The following is a 12,500-nucleotide window of genomic DNA, read 5'->3' on the forward strand; positions in this document are numbered from 1 at the left end:
CCATAATATCCTCCAGTGCCTGTTCTGTAGCGTCGTCGCTCAGCTCTGATAATAACCAAACATCTGATCAGGTTTCAAGCAGCCACTTGTTGAAACTGTGCATTGTTTCAGCTCAAACTTTGCTGGGATTTCAGAGTTTCAATGTGCAGATGTTCCCATTGTGCTCGCGCTCCACACCGCATGCTTGAGCAGAAGAGAAGTGATCTCTCGTCCAATCATTCAATCCAGCGCAGGAACAGATGGCCCGATCTGCGTTAAAACACTCGCTCACATTTACACTCTGCATAATAGAATCTGTTTATTTGCAGACACAGAGCCACAGTCATATTCGTGTGTTCGGGTCTCAGACCAGCTGTCAAACACAGAGGAGTGTGTATCGAAACATTCGGATCAAACCCCAAACAAGGTTCTGATGTTTCATGAAAAGACAAAAACTAGCAGTGAAAATCTTAGAGAGAAAGTAACAGAGAGCAGTTGGTCTTTTGATAAAATTCTTTTTATCTGTTTTTTTAAACTAAGAATATTTTGTATTCATTCTAAAACATTTCTTTAGAATGTTCTTTTCTTTTTTTGTTTTGTTAAGAATGTTCTGAGAACAAAACGTGTGAAGAATGTTCATAAATAAACTTACACAGTAGAATAAACTCCTATTAAAACTCCAACATATCATTCTAATGTGCTGATTTTCTGCTCAAGAAACATTTCTGATTATTATCAATGTTGAAAACAGTTCATATTTTTGTGGAAACAGTGATACGCTATCATTTAAAAGTATGGTATAATTTTTTTTATTCATTAAGGATGCATTAAATTGATCAAAAGTGACAGTAAAGACATTTATAATGTTACAAAAGATCAAATAAATGCTGTTCTTTTGAACTTTCTATTCATCAAAGAATCCTGAAACATAAATAACTGTATTCAAAAATATGAACTATTTCAACATTGATAATAATCATAAATGTTTCCTGAGCATCAAATCCTCATATTAGAGTGATTTCTGAAGGATCATGTGACACTGAAGACTGGAGTAATGATGCTGAAAATACAGCTTTGATCACAGGAATAAATTACACTTTACTATATATTCACATAGAGAACAGCTGATTTACATTATAATAATTTTTCACAGTATTTTTGATTAAATAAATGCAGCCTTGGTGAGCAGAAGAGACTTCTTAATAAATCCAAACTTTTCATCTCAATATGGCAAACACTCTGGTTTCTCGCCAAAATGATCTGATCTGCTTTCCACTTTAGTTGGAAATTAGGATAAAAATCTGAGATAAAGTTGACACTTCAGTGAAACGCACCTGAGAACGCAGTCGGAATAACCCGTTCCTCTTTCCCCTCCAGCTGTGAAGTAAGCACTTGCACAGGAGGCTCAGGATGAGAAGATGGCAGCCATACTGTTTCCACCGGGTCCTGACAGTCTACACCGGTTCACTCGCGAGTCCCTGGCTGGAATCGAGCAGCGGATCGCCGAGGAGGAGGCCCGCAATGCCAAGGAGTACAAGGAGGACCTGGGAGATGTGGAGACGCCCAAGTCCCGGGCCGACCTGGAGGCCGGGAAACAGCTCCCGCGAATCTTTGGAGACATTCCTTCTGGACTGGTGGGCGTCCCTCTGGAGGACATCGATCCGTTTTACTTCCAGAGCAAGAGAGTGAGTGTATCGTCCAGCCTGATCTCAGGAAAATGCGTGTCTATAGCATTGTGTTTATCATGCAATTTATACGCGAAAATTAGTTTTTACGTGCATATGTTTTTACTAGTGGAGGTTGAGAAGAGATTCCCTGATATGATTGTAAAGCACATATGAAAGCGCTATATAAATGCCTCATTCATTCATTCATATGATACACAGTTTTCGCGTAGTGTAATACACACACCCTATACCACTAATCCTACCCAAACGTATAATACATGCGTACCCCACACCACTACTAAACCTACCCATTCGTATCATATGCACGTAAACATTTTTCACGTATAAATTGCACGATAAACACAATGCGTGCTATAGAGACGCATTTAGTGTGACCAGGTTGCCATAGCATAGACCTGTACATGACATAGATGCTATTTTATATATGTGACCCTGGATCACAAAACCAGTCACAAAGGTCATTTATACAGCTTTCCATTGATTTCCATTGATGTATGGTTTGTTATGATAGGACAATATTTGGCTGAGATACAACTATTGTAGATCTGGAATCTGAGGGTGCGAAAAAAATCGAAACATTGAGAAAATCTTCTTTAAAGTTGTGCATTTATGTTGGCGATTGTGCTGCATTCACTCACAAAAATAAATGTTTTATATATTTACGGTAGGAAATTTACAAAACTTCTTAATGGAACATGATCTTTACTTAGTATCCTAATGATTTTTAGCATAAAAGAAAAATCGATAATTTTTGACCCATACAATTGATTTTTTGCTATTGCCACAAATATACCCGTGAGACATGTGACTGGTGACGTGATCTAGGGTCATATATGGATTTGCTGTTGAGACCAAATCCATATCATACATCTCGCAAGTTATTTTGGCAAAAACAACATGTAACCAAATTCAAGGTTCTATACCGGACTATATTTACAATCTGTATTGTGAAAAGCGCTATATAAATAAACTTGACTTGACTTGACTTGACTATATCGGGTCTATAGTTAACCTAGACGGTGAAATTCACAATTGATTTCAAGTTTGCCATACAATGCAATACTCTAATAAGCATAAATATGCACTATTTGCACAAACAAATATTCAGTATATTATTCCAATTTTAATTGTACTAAATTATTTATCTATATTATTTACTACTGAATTAATTCATTTTTCTCAACTCGCCAGCCATCTCAGATTAATTTTGTCATGATGCAAATGCATTCTCCGCCTTAAAGTCCCCCTGTGGAGAAAATACATTTTTTAATGTTGTTTATATGTCTATGTGGTGTTTTTAATATGCTTTAAGACAAACCACAAACTACCTTGTAACCAATCAGATCAACATGTGATCGTCAACCAGTGGATCTCTGAGCTGAGTGAGTGAGTGGAGGTGGGGCTCATTTGCATATTCATTCAACCGCGAATACTAAATGAGGCGAGGGTGTCGAGTTACATTCAAGCTATTTTAAGGGATGACGATTTTTTTTCAAGGATAAAATGTTTAAATATTTAATTTTGGTGATTAAAGATGAGTTTTAAAGGATAAAATGATTGACTACAGGGGGACTTTAAGCAAAAATCAGATCTTAGTCAACAAACTTTTGATGATGCCTTAAAATGAATTTAATAAATGAAAAAAGGACATACAGCATTAGAACAACAGCAGGATTTCTAACAAGATCCTTTTCTTGTTGCAGTGCAGTGTACCATGGTACGAAAGGTGAAAGTTTGAGTAAAACAACACAATGTCAGTCAGTAAAGGGCAGCTGATGTATTTGCTACAGGAATAGCAGACCGATGAATAGCATGAGTCAGTGAGCCGCTGTTAATGCGACCGCTGCTGCGCTGGCTTCTCTCGCACACGCTCCTGCCTTCACAAGCAGACAAATCTCCATTTCTATGGATTTCAGCTAAAAGTTCTGACTCAAAACTCCTTTTAAATGGCATTTTCAGTGGGAAAATGTGCCCTGTTTAGACTTTTCTAAGCCGTTAAGAAAGATGAACTGACACTAAACAGGACTCCTTCTACTAAAGATCCAAACGTTTCGCCTCTCCCTTTGATATTTTTGCAAGCCCACAGAGAAAAGAAATCATTAGAAATAAGTTTTGTATTTCTTAAGCCCCATTCGCACAGGATTAGATGTGCGTCCAGAGCACATGACCTTACATAACAGCCACATCTACACAATAATACTCAGACGTCAATGATAATTTAATAACTGTAACTAAAATATATATTGCTTATATCTTGTTAACTTTCAGTGTCATGATCGTGAGCTTTTTTTATTGCCTTTTTTCTCATTGTCACGATCAAGTTTCGTTTTCATTGTTCCCATCACTGTTTTCCTGAGTTGCTAGTTTGTTTCCATGGTTTCTGATTATGTTGCGCACCTGTTTCTGGTTTCGTTGATTATCCCTGTGTGTATTTAAGCCCTCAGTTCTTTCTGTTCAATGGGTCTCATTCATGAAACACGAGCAGAACGAATTTTTGTGTAAATCGTGTGTAAAGTGGTTCTGGCGTAAATTTTCGGATTCATTAAAATGTTAGTATTTTCCAAATGTTAGTTGGTACGAAAGAAATCTACACCTGCTCCCAGCCACGCGTAAATAGTGCATTTAACATCCGAACGTTTTGCTCATTAATAAGGCTGCATATGAATTCACCTTAATCGGGCTTATTTGACGGAGTTACTTGTCGAACCATTTTCTTTTCACTTCTGGGACTGTTCGATTAACAGATGAAACTCCATTAACTGCATCTGTAATCTGCTGCCAAGCTTCCTTCTTTTTAGGACCTGATACGCCACTATGTACGCTTGAAAATAAAATGTGGCGTTTTGAATGAGCTTCTGATAATAAAACTTCAATTTCTGCATCTGAGAAATTTCTCTTTTTCATTCGCTTTTGAGAAGACATGTTGAAATCCTTCGTTTGGTGTCATAATATGATGCCCATATATAGTTGTCAGTCGGATTTAATAGGCGGGATTTATGGTAATTGAGAATGAGCGTGCACGCGCGTCCCAATTACGACTGATTGGAATTCATTAACACACACACACATTTCACTATCACATCTGACGTTTACGAAGTATTTGTGAATCAGGAGAAGAGTTTTCGGGAAGGACTCATTACGCGCAAATCACTCACATATTTACTCAAATATTTACGAATGTTTCATGAATGAGACCCATTGTTCGGTGTCGTTTATGTGGTTGTGCTTGCTTTCGTTACTTGTTTAATCATCCGTCGTCGTGCGATTACTACAGCCACAGCATGACATAAAATCGTCATAAAATGAGATATCATTCAAACACTCAAAATTCATCCTGTGGAAACCATTTTGTAATTGAACATTGCGTTACTATGGAACGGCTTTAAAACTTTTTAGTGGCTCAATTTTTGTGATATCAACATGACTTGGTTAGACAAAAGGCTTTCATTTCAAATGGCAAATTCTCTGAAAAAGAAGAATGAGAAGTCAAGTAATTTATTTATATAACACTTTATACTTTTCAAAGTAAAATTCAAATTTGTTCAAAACTCAATTCAGTTCAAATGTTAGTTCTCATCGGACAGTGTCAGTGCAATAAATTACTAATATTACTCATTCTAAATATTTTAAACCCATTAAATCACCATAAACAGGAAAATAACAGTGTTAATGTTGTAAAATTCATCAATCATGAAACAAAATCAGTTTCAGCTTTAAAGCAGCTCTGCAGAAGACAATAGAGTTATAATTCAGACCAATTCAGTTCAATGTTGATTCAGATCAGTTCCATAATAGTGTTGATGTTGCAAAGTTAATCAATTATAAAACAAATTAAATTCAGCTATAAAGCAGCTCTACACAAGACAATAGAGTTATAATTCAGCTCAGTTCAGTGTCAATGTTGAAAAGTTCAGTTAATTTGAACTGAACTTTGTTCAAAACTCAATTCAGTTCTAAACTTTTCTTTCTTATCCGAGAGTGTCAGTGCTGTTAATTGCTAATATTATGAAATAATAATTATTTTAAACCCATAAAATCACCATCAGTATGAGTAGTGCACTATATTAGAAGTCTTCTGAATTCATCTGACAAAAAGACAGAAATTTAGGTCGTTCACTTAAAAAAAACCCCTGCTTTTGGCCTTAGGCCTCAATCTCATTCAAAGCCTTGAGAATCTACTAGGTAACTCCTTTTGTGTTGTTGAGCAACACGAGGGTGAGTAGATGATGACAGACCTTTCATTTTTGAGTGAACGATCGCTTTAATATCATTTCCCATTGTGTTAGATGCATTGTGCGTTTATTTACTTCTTAATGGCGTAAAGCATTGTTTAAAGCTTGGCGGGGCTGGATTTCCCTCTGCCCTCTCTTTCTTCTTGTGTTACTCTCCAAATCTGCTCATGTGGACCTGCAGTTGGCAGATGATATCCCAGAGGAAATGTGAGGAAAGTGGAAACAAACACAGGCAAATATTTGACCTAGATGTTACATAAGAATAGAGAACATAAGGGAGGAGAAAGCAAGATATTTAGAGAGGTTACAAAGGCCACAGCGCTGAGAAAGACGCCGACTTGAGCAAAGACGCCACGCGATGAAAGGGCTTCGTAGCGCTAAAACATGCTGACCCTGAAGCTGCCTGCCTGCAATTATTCTTTGCGCCGTGACTCCTCGCATTATTTATGTGATGGGGAGATGGCGTAAATCGAGGGGGCCATGAATCCTCGGAAACCGAAGGCGTGTTTGTGCAGCGCAGGGAGAGAAAAGCTCAACCGTGGCGACAGACGAGAGTCCCGCGAGAGACCCGACTCTCCCGCTGAGCTCTGTAGAAATGTATTTGCGTGTTGTGTGCACTCCTGAGTATTGCTTCCCGCTTTATCATTATAATTACTGTTTGTTTGAAAAATGCATTGATGTACCTGTGCAGAAATGGTCCGTGGTAACCGTCGTCTGAAGGAAGGATGCGTTCAGTTAATCAAAGAATTCTAAAAATGTATCAAATGATTTCTCAGATTGGAGTGATTTCTAAAGGATCATGTGACACTGAAGACTGGAGTAATGATGCTGAAAATCACAGGAATAAATGATATTTTACAATATATTCACATAGAAAACAGCTATTTTAAATTGTAATAATATTTTACTGTAATTTTTTATCAAATTAATGCAGCTTTGTTGACCAGAAGAGACTCTTTCAAAAACATTAAAAAATCTTAAATCTTTGAAAGCTTTTATAAAAGTAATCTGGTAACACTTTACAATAAGGTTCATTAGTTAACATTAGTAAATGTATTAAAGCGTAACTCTCGCCAAAATGCAACCTAGGGTCTTTTTGTTAATCTACCCGAGGCAAACTTTCGTTAAAAAGCATGATTAGGATGGAAACGCCACTTTTAAGTTTGACCGTATTTTCGTTTTCGGTCAAATTGCCTGTTGAATGGGAGTGCTTTGACTATGATAGCTTCAAAATAGGGGTGTGCGATATGACGATTTTTGATCGTGGACGATTAAAATGTCTCCACGATCTGCTTTTGAAGAAATATCGTAGTATTGTCGTGCATTCTATCAGTTTTTGTTCTGGCGCCTCTGTCCCGACACCCAACATAGCGAACAACGCGACGTATATTCACATAAAATGTTAACGCAGCGGAACGGGACACTGCAGTTCACATAATTTGCATGTGCTTTAATGCCTTGTCGGTTAAACATTTAATTTGCGTGCTGATGCGCTGTTCTAACGTGTGCGTTTCTCAGTGCGTACATGTGAAGCTCACATGCACTAAAAGCCTGTCTACCAGCGCCTGGATACTGACTAAGTTATCTTTCGAGTCTTATTGTGCTAATACAGTTAAATACACACAAGGGTTTACATAAACAAAGTCGGTTATGTCTAAAGTGAACGCAAACTTGAGAAAATTGAGAGAAAATCTGCTTGTCAAATGCGTGTAGCCTACTGTACATTAGACGCGTCGCGCGCAGCTCTTAAAGAGACAGTAGCCTAATAGTAAACACGCTGCCGCTTGTCCTTAAAGGTATAGTTCACCCAAAAATAAAAATCTCATTATTTACGCACTTAAATGTTGTTCCAAACCTGTATTAATTTCCTTTTAATATTTTCTAATATTTTTCTAATATTAATATTTTGAAGAATGTGGCTATCCAAACAGTAGCTGGTCCCCTTTGACTCCCATAGGAGAAACATATACTATGGAAGTCACTGGGGTACATCAGCTGTTTGGTTACCCACATTCTTCCAAATAACTTTTATTTTCAACAGAAGAAAGAAACTTATTCGAGTTTAAAACAACTTGAGAGAGTAAATTATGACAATTTGAATTTTTAGGAGAACTATCCCTTTAATGTTAATAACACAACAAAATGCAAAGAGAAAATTACTGCTCTTGACTGATAACTTTAATAGTAGCTTTAATAAGTATCAATGTATAATTTATACAGTGAAGTCTATGTTTTGTTTTATTTTCATATTTGTTCATTTAACTACTTTCTTCAATGCTACTATTAAATACACTATAGCTGAAAACATAAAGCTCTGTTTATTTCATTTGTATATTAAGTTGTGTATGTGTAATGTGTATCTTTGATCTTAATATTTAATAAAAAAGAAAATAATGACAAATATTTTTATCTTCGCCCCTGTCTGTGCCATTCGTTTGGCTGTAATGCTCAGTCACAAAATAGTAAAACCAACATAAAAAAGAATCGTGATAAAATCGTGAATCGTGATTTTCCTGAAAAAAAATCGTGATATGATATTTTTGCCATATCGCCCACCCCTACTTCAAAATCCCTATTTTTAAAACACTAAGAAGGCTCGACACAACATGAAACTGTGCTGGAAGTATCACCAGCGGCTCTACACATGAACTCCAGCACTGAGAACATTGTTTGTGTTCACAGAGTTTACTAAAAAGAAAGATTTTGAACAACTTGCTGTCGCTGTTGTTGTTTCCGTCCGCCGGCATTTTGACAGTCAGAAATAGTCGATCTCCGAATGCGAATGAACTGATTCTTATATGAGGATCCTATTTCGTGCCCCATTCAAAAGGCAATTTGACCGAAAACGAAAATACGGTCAAACTGAAAAGTGTCGTTTCCATCCTAATTATGCTTTTAAACGAAAGTTTGCCTCTGGTAGATTAAAGGGGACATATCATGCTAAATCCATTTTTTAGCCCTTAAATGCATTTTGTTGTATATTTGGAGTGTTTAGAAGTACAGAAAAGTTGAAATTATTCTCTTCAGGTGCTTCGTTGATATCTTTATATTCTGTTTTGGCCTTATTTTTCAACCTGTTCCGATTTTTCTGTTATCCATGACGTTTTGTGAACTATTACGTCACAGTATTTGCAGCGGAACTGCCAAATAAGGACATCGACTTCCAGCCCAACACTTCGAGCAATCCGCCATTTTTATTTCTCGCTGCAATTTTGTAGTCCAAGCTAAAAGATGCAGAAGTTACGAGAGGGTAAGTTAAAATGTTCGGTTGTTGGATGTAGTAACCCACACGCTTCATTACACCGTCTAATGTAGATGAACTGCGGCGCTTATGACAGGGCGCATGTTTAACTGAAAGAACGAGCAGAGAGAGAGAGAGAGACCCGGTCGCGCGCACGCACTCTCTCTCTCTTCGGAGCCAAGTAAACAAGACACCGTCTCCAAACTAGACGCTGTCTTGCTCTCTCTCCCTCGCACATATTAATCAAAATAAATCGACACGGTGGTAAAAGGTCGGAAGACCAAAGTTTCATGTATAAATACAGTAACACACCATTGCGATACATCCACATGAAGACGTTGTTCTGCAGGTTCGTCGTCTTCATTTTCATCTCGCTCCGGCTCCGACTCTGGCTCGAACATGTAAGGCTGGCTGGACAAGTCTTCCGTTGTTGACATTTTATTAATAACGTGTGAATAAAAAGTTTCTGTGCCGCTATAATCGTATCTCTGCTATTAAACTACAAAAATGGCCGAACGGGGTGGAGTTGAACCGAGTGTCACCTGGAGAGGGGGCGGGGTATGAAGTGTCTCAATTGTATTTAAAGAGACCGCACCAAAACGAGTTGCTCTCAGACGCACATCAGAAAAGGGGTAGAAAAGGGGCCTGTGGAGCTATAATAATGAGGAATTCAGACCCAAGCATTGCAGTTCTGCTTTATATAGACTACAAATGTATGATTTATTTGTAAAAAGGAACGATTTAAAAGCATGATATGTCTCCTTTAACAAAAAGACCCTAGGTTGCATTTTGGCGAGAGTTACCCTTTAACTAACATGAACTAACCATGAGCAATACATTTGTTACTGTATTTGTTAATATTTGTTAATAAAAAATACAGCTGTTCATTGTTTCTTAATGTTAGTTCAGAGTGCATTAACTAATGCTAACAAGATTTTAATAAAGTATTAGTTGAAATTAACATTAACAAAGATTAATAAATGCTGTATAAGTGCAGTTCATTATTAGCTCATGCTATCTAATGTAGATAACTAATGTTAGCTAATGAGCCGTATTGTAAAGTTTTACCAGCAATCTAATGCTTTTTTCCTCTGCAAATGTGTTTGTACAGTCTCATAATGTATAATGTAATGAACATTGGGCATCATTAATGAAACAGGAGCTGATTTTTGTGTGTGCGCATATCGTTCGATACACCTTTTACAGGAATTCCTTCTGCTCATATTTCATAAATGTTTGAGGTTCATGTTGTGTTTGATATTAAATGTCACTGGTGCTAACTAACCTTTCTCTTCTTTCTCTACAGACTTTTATAGTACTGAACAAAGGGAAGGCCATCTTCCGGTTTAGTGCCACATCTGCACTCTATATTTTTAGCCCTTTTCATCCCGTTAGAAGAGCATCAATAAGGATTTTAGTTCACTCATATCCTTTCTGCTGTGGATTCTGTGCATGAACGCTATATGACAATACAGTACGAGGATTATAGCAAGATTTCTAAAGCTATACTTTGCATTTTCAAAGTCTAGAGTTTTGACTTTCAACCTAGACAGAATAGTGCATGAAATAAATAGCTTAGAAACACAAATGATTTCATCTCATATGTTACTAGATAGCAATGAGATGAAATGGAGAGCAAATGGAGAAAGTCTGCAATGAAAGCCAGGGATTTCAGTTTGAACTCAAACATTTCTCCCAAAATAAGATTATTTGAGCAATGCAATCCACATAATTATATAAATGATACTCTTTCATCGTATCCTAACCAGACTTAGTGGATTTCCAAACCAGGGTTATTATAGTTAACTCTAATAGTTAAAAGGTTAAAACTAAAACTTTTAAAAGTATTTTCAGTGCTTGAAAAAAAAAAAAAAAAAAAAAAAAAATATATATATATATATATACATATATATTAAACTGTTTAGAAGCATTTCTCACTTTAATTTAGTTTAACTTGATGTACTAAAATAACTGAAACAGAAATAAAAATGAATATGTTTTTTTTAAAATACAACAAATTTACTACATTTTAAAAATGAAAACAGAAAATATAATAATAAAAAACAAATTCAAAATATTAATAAAATCTCTAGTGATACTAAAATAACACTGTTCCAAACTTCTGTGCAGCGTGACACAATAACAGCCAATTACATTTGATGTTTTTATGTTCAACCAATGAGATTCCACGGTGGGCGGAGCCACTGAACAATCGATCAGTCCAGTTGCTCGGTGCATTATTGCAGTGCACCTGGTTCGGACGCAGTGTTTCTGAAAGACTCATGTCTATTTTTATTCCTCCTAAAGACTTTTAAGAGAAACATCTGGCACAAAGTTGAATGTTGACAACCATACACACTTCCCGCCAGCTTCTCGTCTCTCTGTCTGACATTCAAAGGCTATGCCAAGTATGAGGGTTGTTTGAACAAAGCCAAGTTCAGATGTCTGTGTTTTCCCAAAGCTCAGTCCTGCTATAAATATCCAGCGGCTCGGCCCGAGGTGTTAAGGAACATTGGGCTCGTGGACACTTTGCTGTTGTGGAGTTGATAAGCAGGTGAAGAGGGTTTGGGTGGAGGTGTTTCGCTGGTGGACTGCACCTCTCCTTCACCTCACACCCCTTTTAGAGTCGGACAGGCCGCCGAACGCCCAGCCGGCCCGTATCGCTCTGAGTGGCGCCTCGTCTGATAGAAAGCTGCACATACTTCACTGAAGTATTGCCTAAAGCAGGGCGTTTCAATCTCTTCAATCCCCCAAATATTAGCATCCTCGTGTGAGGAAACCTCATCCTAAAATCTAAAAAGTAGCTGTATATTTTCATGTATAAAGACCCCATTTTTACTGTGACAAATTATAAATGTGTAAAATATTATTTGGAAAATGTATTTTTATATATAAATTATATTATTTATTTATTTATTTAGATTTTTTAATTATTTATTTATGTATTTTAGTATAATTTATATTCTTTATTTATTTGTGTATTTATTTAGTTAATGTAATTTTTTAAATGTATTTATTTATTGTATTCTTATGTTTATTATTTATTTTATTATATTTATATATGTGTGTATGTGTGTCTATATGTGTATATGTGTATATATATATATATATATATATATATATATATATACATATACATACTGTATACATATAGACACACATACATACATATATATAAATATAATAAAATATTATATATATATAAATAATTTATTTTATAATACATTTATTTATTCATTTTAATCTATTTTTCATTTAATATAATTTCTTCTTATTTATTGATTACTTTTTTGATTGATTTTATTCTCATGTTTCCTATTTATTTGTTTTTTTATATATATATATACATTAATTATATAG

At 36.0% G+C, this 12,500-nt stretch overlaps 1 protein-coding gene across 1 annotated transcript in view; it reads left to right on the forward strand.

The window, feature by feature from the left end:
* Window positions 1–12,500, forward strand: part of scn5lab (sodium channel, voltage gated, type V-like, alpha b) — a 175,836-nt gene that overhangs the window by 28,901 nt on the left and 134,435 nt on the right. Inside the window, exons 2-3 of the mRNA XM_079862460.1 lie at window positions 1,357–1,664; window positions 10,447–10,565. Coding sequence (XP_079718586.1) covers window positions 1,398–1,664; window positions 10,447–10,565 — 386 coding nt within the window. The 5' untranslated portion in view covers window positions 1,357–1,397. The remainder of the gene's footprint in view (window positions 1–1,356; window positions 1,665–10,446; window positions 10,566–12,500) is intronic.

Source organism: Squalius cephalus, assembly GCF_949319135.1.
Source record: "Squalius cephalus genome assembly, chromosome: 25".
Lineage (NCBI taxonomy): Eukaryota > Metazoa > Chordata > Actinopteri > Cypriniformes > Leuciscidae > Squalius > Squalius cephalus.